The 12860-nt window shown below is 38.4% G+C and overlaps 1 protein-coding gene across 9 annotated transcripts in view; it reads right to left on the reverse strand.

The window, feature by feature from the left end:
* The window catches only part of gab1 (GRB2-associated binding protein 1), a 55333-nt gene that overhangs the window by 15366 nt on the left and 27107 nt on the right, over window positions 1–12860 (reverse strand). For all 9 annotated transcript variants that reach the window (XR_013787026.1, XR_013787027.1, XM_079462468.1 and 6 more), the window contains one exon: window positions 1642–1939. Coding sequence is in view for 7 of the 9 variants with exons in the window: in XM_079462468.1 (XP_079318594.1) it covers window positions 1642–1939 (298 nt within the window). In the remaining 2 variants the exon portion in view is untranslated. The remainder of the gene's footprint in view (window positions 1–1641; window positions 1940–12860) is intronic.

Genomic DNA, 12860 nt, shown 5'->3' on the forward strand with positions numbered 1-12860 from the left:
GTTACAATGATTTATAGACATAATAAGACACTGGTGCTTGACTGTAGCTTACAACATTCCGGAAGCCATTTTTACACTGTTTCCCAAAAATGTCATCTACTGTTTCCAGAAAATTAAGCAACACAATCCGAAGAAAATTAAAGCCAGATGTAGAGACAACCCACTACCTCAGCAGAAGCCCAAACACACTAAGCACTATAGTGGTAACCAACCTCAGCATCATTCACCACAGTAAATGCATAATTTACCAACAGTATTCATAAGCATCAGAGCTTCACATGAGAACAAATGGAAAAGAGAATGTAAACACATCGATCGATACAGAACAGTGAGTCACTCCTAAGAGAACAACCAGAGAGTGCAAAAGAAAACTATGACATGGATTTGTCAGACACTGGACACTTTCAGACAAGTTAAGTTAAGTTTAGTTTAACATATTTATTTAATAGGGCTGTGATGCTGGCAGTGTTTTATGGACGAATGAACCGTGGTGCAGTTGTTGGGAAATATATATTATTTATATAAATAATATTTATATTATTATATTTGTGTGTAGCAACCACATCAAACCTACCTTGGCTTTCCTATTCAGATTGCCATAAAAACGTTTCCTACTTGTTTGATGGAAAACTAACATGTTGTCATCCAGATTACATTGCGATACACCTGCACACTCAGGCACGGATTAACGCACAGGCTTGCCTGGGCTGTTTAGGGGCCTCTGATTGGCCAGATTCTTTATTTTAAATGTTTTTCAGCGCGAACAAAAAAATAGACCCTCATTGGCCCATAAGAAATATAACAAAAAATAAGCCGGTGATTGGATAGATCTGTCTAAGTAGAGATCCACCGGGGCGTTTTTAGAGGCTGTTCATATTTCGCATATACCTGTATAAACTGGAGCTTACGCTCTTGTGGTGTTTGCTGTTGCAAAGTAACACGGAATGTAGCGGAAACACTGTAGTGTTTGCTTTCTCAATGTTTGTGTATCTGAGTGTGATTGTTCCCGACGGCCCTTGTACATTGGTTTGTATCTCGGCTTGATTCTATCGAACCCTGGTGCGCTTACATTCATTTTACATCATCAGGAACGTGCATGATACATGATAGTAAACAAAACACGGTGTGTTCTGCAGCGCAGAGTAAGCAACACTTGGTCTTACTGTATGTTTGCTTAGAGAGCTTTCAGCTGCTTGCAAACAGACTATTTATCAGGTCATATTTAAAATCTGGAAACATCGTATTACCATTCCTTGCCGCTCTGATTTCACTTGCCATGCACAAAACAATTCAGGCTCACTCTTGCTCAAATCCAAGGTAAATTACCAACTCCATCCTCACTAACATGTGTTTTATTTCAAGTTAACACAATGTATTACATTATCGATTTTCGTGCAAACCATGCCCCGTTCCGAAATAAACTGCAAGCGTGCAAAAACAATTTTTATTTCACTTATATTTGGCACAGTGACGTGCAATACCGCCGGTGGTAGTTCACCACAGTCATGGCACTTTAGCTACCGCGGTGGTGCGGTTATCACGGCCACTGTCACAGCCCTAATATTTAGCCTGCTGTTAAACATCATTTGTAAAAGTGTCCATCAGTAAGCAAAATGTTTTTACGGTTTATTTGTGATTTACCTTCTGAATCGGTAGGATTAAAGCCACAGATGTCACAGATGCAACGGACCCACTTGTTCATCTCCTCTTCAGTGTCGGCCACCAGGTAGAAAATCCGGTCGATGGTCTTGATGTCGAAGATGAAACTGTGCTCCAGGTCCTTCTTGTTGAAGGTGAGACCGGCGTCCACCTGCTCGCACAGATTCAGATCTATCACGCGGATGGGCTTCTTGGTATGGTCATTCTTGTAATACTCCAGCACGTCTGGGTCTCCTGTCAGCCTCCCACTGCGCAGAATAAACCATCGCTTCTTCCATGCCTGAAAGAAGAGACAGCAACCATGAGTCATGTTGCATATAGTGCCCCACGTTAGGGCTATTCAATTAATGGAAAATGAATGGTAATCGTAAATTTTGGACAAAATAATCGAGGTAAACGATAAATCAACAGCAAACCTTTTCCATTACAATGGTTCAGCAGTGCTATTTCTTTACATTTATTTTTCAGTTAAATTCAGAGTTTAAAAGCAAAGTTTTTTTATTTTCGATGATGTTTTAAAGGTTAATGAATAATCGTGTTAAATAATCCGGATCTCAAAATTGGCCAAAATGATCATTTGTGTCTTAATCGAGCAGCCCTACCACACGTACAAACAAAGTTCTGTAATCAAATGTTCCTATTTTTTTGTTTTGATACATTGATAAATTCTGTTTTGTGCTTAAATGTATTTTTTGTGTAAAGATGTGTTTCAGTCCCAGAAAAATCATTGCAGGCCATTTTGTGGCATTTGATCCAGGCCCATGCAGTGGACACTGTGGGTTCTGTCCAGCTCCTTCTGGCCAGACTCCATTCAAAACTCTGCCTGGAGATACTGGCTAAACTCTCTACAGACACACTTTGGTGTTAAACAGTCCCCCCCACACACACTCCAAAAGTATGCAAAGCACTCGGGCTAAAAGAGGTAACTGCCAATTACAGCTTGAAAATATTTTTTCCCCTTTAAAACTGAGGGAAATGCAAATTCATCTTGTATAAAAACATACATTTCAACTAACAGAGACAATAGTGATGAAGGGCAACATAATCAAGCTTTTTAAAACTACATGAGCGCTTCATCATTTGGATTACATCATGGGTTTGATGTAAAACATAATGAAACAGACGAGACAAATAGATTTAACAAACAAGCAAAAGCATAATGAACAGTCAGACGGTCATTACAGTCAGATCTCTTTTCAGTCTTTCTGCATGTGTTAAACAAACTAAAGACCCCTAAAAGACCCCTACATTCTCAATGTTTAGTTTACAGTAAAGTAGTTTTATATAAGGTTAAATCTTTCGCAAATCTTTATGTTTCGATTCTCAAAAATGTTTTCTTGTTTATATAATATTAATAATAAAACTTGTGCATTTCAATTACTATCAATCCAACTGCAGCTTACTAACAATAAAACACAATAAAAACATGATAACATAATAAAAAAACATGATTTCTGAAAAAACTTCTCGGAACCAAACCCTTCATATATACACACACTATAAACATGTATAAATACACAAACATGCATGTTTATATTTAAGAAATGTTATATATATAATATTATATATTTATATAATAAGTAAAATTTGTAATATATATTTATTTTCAGACATAAATAAATAAATGTATATTTATATTATGAAAATATTTGTTATTTAAACAAATGTATGTGTGTGCATTTGTACTGTATATAGGTCTACATATAAATATACATGCTATTAGGCTATATAAACATATTTTTGCCATAACCTACCAATCAGAAAAGGGTATTTCAAAAGAACGTTACAACAATGTTTTATACAGTGTTTTACCTAATAGGAGCCAATGGTTCTCAGTCCTGTTTATACAACCACATTTTTTTTCCCCCAAAGATCTGCTTTAAACTTTAACAGAACACTTGTCATAAACAAGATCACAGGCTGCCATCATGTAACTAACCAGACCGCCGGGAATGCTTAATCTGTGTTGTTATTTATTTTTTACCATCAGGTTTGAAAGGCGAATTAACAAATGCTGTACTTTACCCCCCTCTCAGCTGTTTTTCCATCCACAGGGTTCCCTTTGTTAGAGAGCCAAGCTCTTACCCTCTGGATATCACCACACAGCACAAGAGGCAACAGCCCCGCCATGCCAAACCAAATACACACACACACACACACACGAATGCACACAACATGACACTCACAAACTGATCAGCATGATAGACCTGACTGTGTGATGTGACCTAAATTTTCCTATCATCAAAGCAACATTCCACCCATGAGTTTGGAAACCTCTATGCCGTTTTATTGCAACATAGTTTATTGTTATACATAAATAAATTAAATATCCACAGATATAGTCTGACATTACAAGCTTTACAATCACCAGCATTAGCTTTGTTTGTCTGCTGTGAATAAACCAACACAGAAAGCTCTTATATGCTAACCGCTGCTTCAAAACAAAGCACTTGAGGCTCAAGTTACACAGATAATGTGTGCCCGCGTATGTTTACTGGCAGGAGAGAGACCCAGCTAACCTACTACACGGATCATCTTACGTCTATACACTGACACAAACAGAACACAAGATCTTCAAGAGTACGGCTTTAGTGAACATTCAAGAGTAATCTAATCATAAAAGAAGAATGCAAAACAAATTGGCCAAATAACTATCAATCAAATTCCATTTAAAATAGTCAACTTAAAAAAGATTGTCTATGCCATAGTGTTTTATAATATAACTTATAACTGGAATTTTGAGCCGTAGTATCTTCAGTAAGTGTCAAATGTGTTCCAATATGGGAGGACATTTTTTTTTATTTTTGAGAAGAGTGGCCATGCTGAATGAGGCATGTCCATGACTTACATACACACCAACTTTGGTATCTCTCCAGCACACTCTCCTTTGTTACCAGAGCAAGATGTCCCTATTTCAGACAAAAACACTCCCACATGACACCCATCCAGCCATCCAAGTCAACTCAATTCAATCCTACCTTGAGTCCCGGCTCCCCAATCCACAGACACGGAGCGTGTAGTGTTCAGCCACCTGTTGCGAGTCTTTGTTCCATTCTCTGTGATGCCAGAAACCAACGACAGCTCATAAAGCCAAAGACCCTCAGATGAAGACTGATCTTAAGAGGAACAGGAGATGCACGACTTTCCCAAAACTGACAAGATGGACTTGAGGCTGAGCACACTTAAAGTCCGAAGACATACGAATTGCCAATAGACCAGTTTAAACAATACCCAGGACTAGTTGAGCTGCACTGTGATCTTCTCGATTGTCCTCCTGAAAGTCCTTCAGCTCCAGGAGGAGTATGTAAAATAAACGTGTCTGTGTATAAGGAGGCAGAGGGAGTGGGGACAGGGTGGGACTAAAATGAAGAGGCCCCTTCAAGTGTGGCAGCTGCTGTCTGCCTCACACACTCACACACACACACACAAGTGTGATGCATACAGAGGCATAGGGCCACAGTGTCACGGTCTTGTCTTGACAGAGACGCCATTGAGGCCCAAACTATAGGGGAATGCCAGCCGAACTGAATCACTAAGTGGTCAGTCTTGCTGCGTATAATTGACGTAAAACGGGCACAACGACGATACAGAGACAATAGGAAAAATTGTAACACAGAAATATCATGCTAAGCTAGACAGTGATCTCTTGCTGTTGTTGCATACAGCACAAGTTGCATGTAGTGCGAATGCATCGGCACAAAGTTCTCTAATGCCTGAAATTCCATACTCATTAGCTTGCGCTATATTTCAGATGGATTGCACAATGAGACTGTTGCTTTCTGGAGCATCTGGACATGCACAGTGTCTCAGTCTCTGAAACCACAAAGACCCTCAAAGAGAGCAGACAGCATTAATGTGTCCCTTTTGACTTTGCTTGATTTTTGAGTAATTATGTGAGTATTAGATTCTCTTTATAGTTATTATTACAGTTAACTTAAATATTGCTAAATAAATGGACATCTGAATTTGAATTAGGGCTGTCAGGATATCCAATTTTCAATACACAAAAATCACGATAACCATGTGAAATTAACTTTTTATTATGCCTTTTTTCTGTTATTTGGTCGATTATTCACACTTAAAAACAAAGTGTATGAAAGCAGAGAGAGAGTTTGTAACCATTGTAACTGTCATGGCAACATATTTAATGAGTGCTGAATATTTTACTATATTACGATATGTGTAGATTTAACACGATTTCAATTATTGTGGTTTTTAATACCCCTTTTATTGTCAATAGCGGTATATTGTGAGACAAAATGTGTTTATAAAATTTAAATCCTTGAAGGGATACTTTACTAGCAAATCAAAATTTCCCCATGTTTACTCACCCTCAAGGAGGCATCCTAACTGAACATGTTTTGTTTTTCTTGACGGATAAGGCAGTCTGGGTTTTAATACCACAAATCATTTTACTTCCAAGCGGTAGAATGGGAGTGAACGGGTGTTGATTTTTTGAAGCTCCAAAAAGTGCATCCATCGATCAAAGAACTGCTCTGTGGTCTTAACAAAGGTCCTCTGATGCAAAACAATGCGTTTGTTTAAGAGAAATATCCATATTGACGTCGCTATTAATGTGAATGTCTAGCTTCCAACATCTCACTAATGCGCGTGAACCAGAGGCCTGATTTTCCAGTAAATGACACTGACGAAAGCTCCTGCTAGAATAGACGCTATCCTTTTGGAACGGAACGAAAAATGAAGCATTCAATGTCAATATTAAATAATACAGTTTACAAACACTGGGTATTATTCTTTGAAATACAATATTATTCTTAGCCGAGTAAAGTTCAAATCCACAAACAACTCTAAAAGTGCAAAACTCTATTGTTCCCACATAAATGCTTCCCACACTGCGTTATAGATACTACTCTATCAAAAATCCTGTAAAAATACCATGATATTCAGGACATTTCACCCACTAGTATGTGACAGTTGAGATGATTCAGTATTTGTGACTGTTAGAAGGCAGCGCGAGGTATATCGGCGGTCTCTACGGAGACCAGAGCTGGAGAGCGCGAGAGAACTGACAGTTGGATCATTTGTAAGTGTGAGATCGTTCAGAGACGGAATAACCAGGAGATGATCGCGTTTGCCTGCCAAAGACTCTCCATCTTGACTATGCCATACATGAGCTGATTATAAAGGGAGAGCTTTACATGATGAACAGGTTCACAGACATGTAAAGGTCACTTGCATTCAATACAATGTATATGAAAATGCAACATGGACACTTTCTTTTACAGAATATACATTTGCACACACACACACATTTAAAGCATGTATATCTTTACAAATTTTTAACACTCTCCCGTCCACACCATTCAGTCAAAAAAAGGTACAGCTACATAAACACTGTACACTTTAGAATAGAGTCTTATATTTTACATTTACATTTAACGGTGTCAGATCATCTTATTTTTGTCCTCAAAAAATCATAATAAAAAAATATTGAGATATAATATTGTGGGTTAAGAAATAACCAAATAATATAGTGTATTGTATTGTAATATATTATTAGTATATTAAGCATTTTTGTGGAAATACTTCCTGAGGGGCCAGATCTTAACTATTATGCTCTTTAAACCCTGTGACATGAGAAAACAGCCTTGTGTGTTTGGGTAGAGAGCTAAGTGCATAATAATAGAACTTGCCTGTCCAGACCTGTATAAATGAAGACAGACGCCTCCCCCTCGCCGCTTACTGCCTCTCCAAGTCCTCTGCATGACATCATCCCCTTAAGCCTCACTCCCATGTATCTCCTCATGACACAGGTCACTCTGTGTGCAGTATCCACGCTAATATACATTAATTGCTTCTGATTGGTGGGACAAATCTGATTTTACACTCATTAAACAGGCCAACGTACAGTGTACTTTAACAGGACTGCCGCCACAGTCCAATGACCCACATGAGACAGTGGCGGTTAGTTTGGTGGCTTGTCAGCGTTCTGTATCTGTACTTATATCTGGATGTGGGAGATAAAAGGAAGTGTGGGGGTTCAGTTTTGGTCTCAGAGGTGACTTTAAGTATAGAGCATGTACAAGTATGCGTCACAGTTCAATTGCTCTCGCGTAAAGAGGGGTGTGTCGGGATGCCTTTCTGCCGAGAAAACGCTGTTGGCTACATGTCAGGGCAAAGCCCAGGTTGGGTCACACCTGCCACTTGTCGGTTTACTATCCAACTTGCTCTCTGTCTCACTTTCTTTATTTTTAGTGACAGTGTGAATCTGCAAAACAGCGTGGATTCCTTCATCTATAACTGACAACACATCAGTTTTTTACTAAAAAGAACAAGAATTTCTTCCCTATTTCTTAATAACAATATGAGGTTAATTGAAATCCTTTTTTCAATTTATTTTCCACATTTCATTAAAACGTTTCTCCACATTTGCTTTTGGATGCAGTGAACTCAAAGGCTGTTACCCATTTGACTCTTTTCCTTAAGGAAGTTCACTGGAAAAGGAACAATGTTCGATTTGTTTTAAATTCAGTGTTTTTACTGCAGCGTTGTGATGCAAAACATTTATACACACTGTTAGAAGTTCTTAGAGAAGGCCAAAGACAGCACGGAAAAAAAGCCATTAACATCACAGGCTGATGTTAAACTGGTTTAAACAAAAACTCATCTTTTGAATAACATTTGCTTTTCAGAACGGTCTTTCTTGCTCTGTGATCTCAAATGCATTATACTGGAATAAGTACAATGCAAACAAACTTTGTGCTTGATAGCCTTTTGTTGGACCACAGCATTAATGGTTTTCCTAATGTATCTAACACTGACCACATGACTCCTATACTTACTTGCACTTTAAAGCATGAGAGGTAAAAAACACAAGACAACACCTGCATTATTCATCTTCAACAGTGAGATAAGAGGAAATAAATAACTCGTGCTGGGTGAATAAATAAATGTACATTTGTGCATTCTGTTTTAGGTGGATGTGCAAAATGTTTTGATACTCTTTGCAAATCTGAAAAAAGGTTATTTTGTCTACTGTGTCTTTCTTCTACATCAGCTTTACCAATGGATAGTTCAGTCCAAAATTAAATAGAAGTAAATGGGGATCGATGTTGCTTTATTACAAACATTCTTCTGAATATCTTCGCTTTTGTGTTGTGCATAAGAAAGTCATCCAGGTTTGGAATGGCATGAGGGTGAGTAAATGATGAACTATTTATTCCTTTAAGTTGCAATGGTCAAAAATATAAAAAAATTTTGCAAAAGTGAAAATGAAAGGAACTCAGAGAATGATGGAGTTCCACAGTGATGATGCAATTAAAGCGGACCAATTGACATTTGGCTTAAAGGGGAAGTTCACCCCAAAATCAACTTTGTGTGATTTTTTAAGCATTCTCGTTGCTTCCAAAAAAATTTAACTGAGCCACTATGTGCGGATGGACCGATTTAAAGATTTCATTAATACTATTCTGGACCTTGGCAAAAACTGACACCATGATGTCTATGAGGAGGCCTGGAAATCACTCGGATGTCACCTAAATATCTTCATTTGTGGTCCGAAGACACCGGAAGTTCTCAAAACATGCTTGACGTCATGTGGGTGAGTAAAAAATCACACAACGTTTTCTTTTGGTTGCACTTCCCCTTTAAACATTGAAGCATAAACCATGGAAAAAACATAGTACTAAACTTTTTAAACTGAAGAAAGAATCATCTTGGATGACCTGAGGGTGAGTAAATACATTTTCTGTAAACTTTTGTTTTCAAGTTCAGCACATTTAACATTGTAACTTTTTTTCTCCACCTCAAACTAGAAAGAATAGAAAAGAGAAGTGAGAGAAGCACATTGTACTTCTCATTTCCACATACTTGCTTTTAATCAGTGATTTTGGTTATCCACGTTGTGGCTTTTGCTGAGTGTTAAACTGGAATAACACAGACATTGTAATTCATAACAAAAACATGTGAAGTACTTTCTACACCCCTAGTGGCATCAAAACTAATTGCAAAAAAACTCAAAACGACTTTTCAACATGTGCTAATTGTTGGACAAACACAAGCCAATAATTGTACCAACTTTATTTTCAGCCGAGTTGAGCAGCTCAACCAAACATACTGCAGTTCTTATCGGAATACATGATTATTGTGCAATCATTTTGTTTTACTTTGGACATCATGATCCCGGAAGCCAAAAACGTGTTTAGAACTCACACCAGAACTTTTTACGAAACATTTTAATCTGACAATCCAAATTTACAGTTAAACTAATACATACTGTATCTGCATGGGTGCAAATGCTGACAAAAAAAGTATCTAAACAACAATGTCATGTTGGATAAAAGCATGCGGCAAATATAACTTCAGCAGCTAACAAGAGAAGGCAGTCAACAGAATATCGTCTAGGTTTTTAGAAAGAGCCTCAAGGCATGTAACTTCTGATGTGTTCTAGATCGCATAACCGTTCAAGGGCAGGACGGTGATTTCAGTCTCCTCATCATCTCTCCAAAGCATTCTGAGTGTCAGACCAACCCCATTCTACATTACCACCATGTGGTGGTAGCTTGCAGTCCCCAAGGCCACAAGGGAACAATATAGTTCTTGAAAGAGCTGTGCTCTGATGTGTCAAAGTCTTCGGCCACCCTGGCTCTGCTAACGTGGTTTATAGAGTGAAGTCTTAAGGGAGAAAAGACACAAAGACCTTCTGTGCTTTGTAAAATCAGCCTTTGTTATGGGTTAAGAGAAAAAAAAAGATTTTCTAATTCTTACAAAAAGTGAAACAAAAATAGCCACAGCTAAAACAAAAATGCAGAATTAGTGACGGATAATAATGTGCAAGTGGCACATCTCCTTTGTCACAATGGTACACTGTTGCCATCGTCGGCACTTGTGGAACAGATGAGACGTTTAATAACCCATCTTTACCTGACACCCACATAATAGCTTCAAAAGCCAGGGTTCTGAAAGACATCGCTGGCCTTGTAGAATGAATAGTAGGCTAGCTAGATCAGACATTTCTCATAGTGGGAAATTTTGCACAACAAACTGTGAAACGAAAACAGTATAAATTCCTATTATTGTGTATGAAATGTGCTATACAAATAAACTTGCCTTGCCTTGCCTATTAAAGCTACAAAGCTTACGGAGTCAGCAGTGAGTGCTTCTCTTTTCATTTGTTTGATTCATATCAACCACATAGAATAGCAGGAGTAGGCTGCTGTCACTAATGTATTGACATCTTATTTCTTACTCAACTTTTTACACGTACGTCTGACAAAAACGACCATGTTTATGACTTAGCTCTGTAGGTGCAATAAGCTGTGAAGAAGTTTGAAAACGATTTAGACGCTTTCAAAATCGATCCTTGAAATCTCGATCGCAGCTAGTGCGCATACGCATGAGCGTGTTTGTGACGTGCAGCAGTGGAAGCGATTCTTCACAGGTTTGATTAGACGATTTCCTGAAACAACACAACGTTATCAAACTTTGTCACGGGGGCGCCCCATGGCACTTCCCAGTGAAGGTCAAGTTAATACATTTTTTTATATAGCGTCAGATCACAAGAAGTAATTTAAGATTACCTTTGCTATATAACATGTCTATACCTTGTTCTCGTATTAAACTAACTAAACAGCATTATGTTATTTATCTTATTTACATGGCAGTGTGTCATTTCCTCATGGTCTCGCCTTTACAATTCTCCTCTGCTCTCTGTATCGAGTTCAGACCATTTTGGTCTCGTTCCAAGACATAATGAACCACTATTTCTGTGGTTTAAATTGAGCAGCGCATCTACATAACAGAATTACACATCATGCGCACTCATGGACATTTATGTTGATTATATTTTTCCGCTATACAGTGCATCCGGAAAGTATTCAAAGAGATTCATGTTACAGCCTTATTCCAAAATGGATTCAATTAATTATTTTCCTCAAAATTCTACAAACAATACCCCACATGATTTGGAAAGGCACACACCTGTCTATATAAGGTCCCACAGTTAACAGTGCGTGTCAGAGCATAAACCAAGCCATGAAGTCCAAGGAATTGTCTGTAGACCTCCGAGACAGGATTGAATCGAGGCACAGATCTGGGGAAGGGTACAGAAACATTTCTGCAGCATTGAAGGTCCCAATGAGCAAAGTGGCCTCCATTTTCCGTAAATGGAAGTTTTGAACCATCAGGACTCTTCCTAGAGCTGGCCGCCCGCACACAGCCAAGATAACAAAGGAGTGGCTACAGGACAACTCTGTGAATGTCCTTGAGTGGCCCAGCTAGAGCCCTGACATGAACCCGATTGAACATTGCAGAAGAGATCTGAAAATGGCTGTGCACGGATGCTCCCCATTCAACCTGATGGAGCTTGAGAGATCTTGCAAAGACGAATGCGAGAAAGTAGCACCAAAGTTACCAGACCTTCTATGTTTCATATAGACTGTGGCTATTAGAATATAAAGTAAATGGCCTGATAAAACATTAGATTGATTGATTTAACATTATTTATTTAAAAAAGTATTGTCCGGACCTTCGCCGCAAAAAAACAGAGACACCTCCCCCCAAACCCCTCGAGGACTAATGCTATTTCTTTTTAAGCAATCCAAGAGCAGCCTTGTCAGAATCGGCAACAAATCTGCTGTGAACACCAGGTTTGGCACTTTTGCAACTTTGGCAAACACCGTCGTATTTTAGGGTTAGCCCGTAACAGAATAGAAAAAAGAATCCAACAGAACCTTATCATGTCACGTCACCTTTAAACTTATCTTCAATTTCACTGACACATCTTGCACTTGTTTACGCTTTGTATGGGCCAAATACAGGCCTCTTTAACCAAAAGACAACTTGACCTCCGTTTTCTCATTTCATCATCAATCTTACCTGAAACGTAAAACCATAGCAAACCAACATGTAACACTGTAGTTTAGTATAGCAGGTTTGCTTTTACTTCTAAAATGTATTGAAATACCTGTATTGACTGTCTACTCTAGTTGTAATGTGCAGTGTATTATTTATTTCAAAAGTTCAGGAAAAACAACTAAGTCTGAACTGTTTGTATGCTGATGTTTGATCAAAATGAGTTTCTGGAGTCCACCCTAAGGGTGCACCGCTTCAACTGAGAAAAACTGCCTGAACCGGGTCATCCCTAATGCAGCATGGCAGCACCGCAAGGCTTCTGTAAAAACAAGTCACCAAAACGAGAGCACGCACAACTTCTTCGTTCTTTACTACAAAAGTATTAATTC

This window comes from Barbatula barbatula (genome assembly GCF_947034865.1).
Source record: "Barbatula barbatula genome assembly, chromosome: 8".
Taxonomy (NCBI): domain Eukaryota; kingdom Metazoa; phylum Chordata; class Actinopteri; order Cypriniformes; family Nemacheilidae; genus Barbatula; species Barbatula barbatula.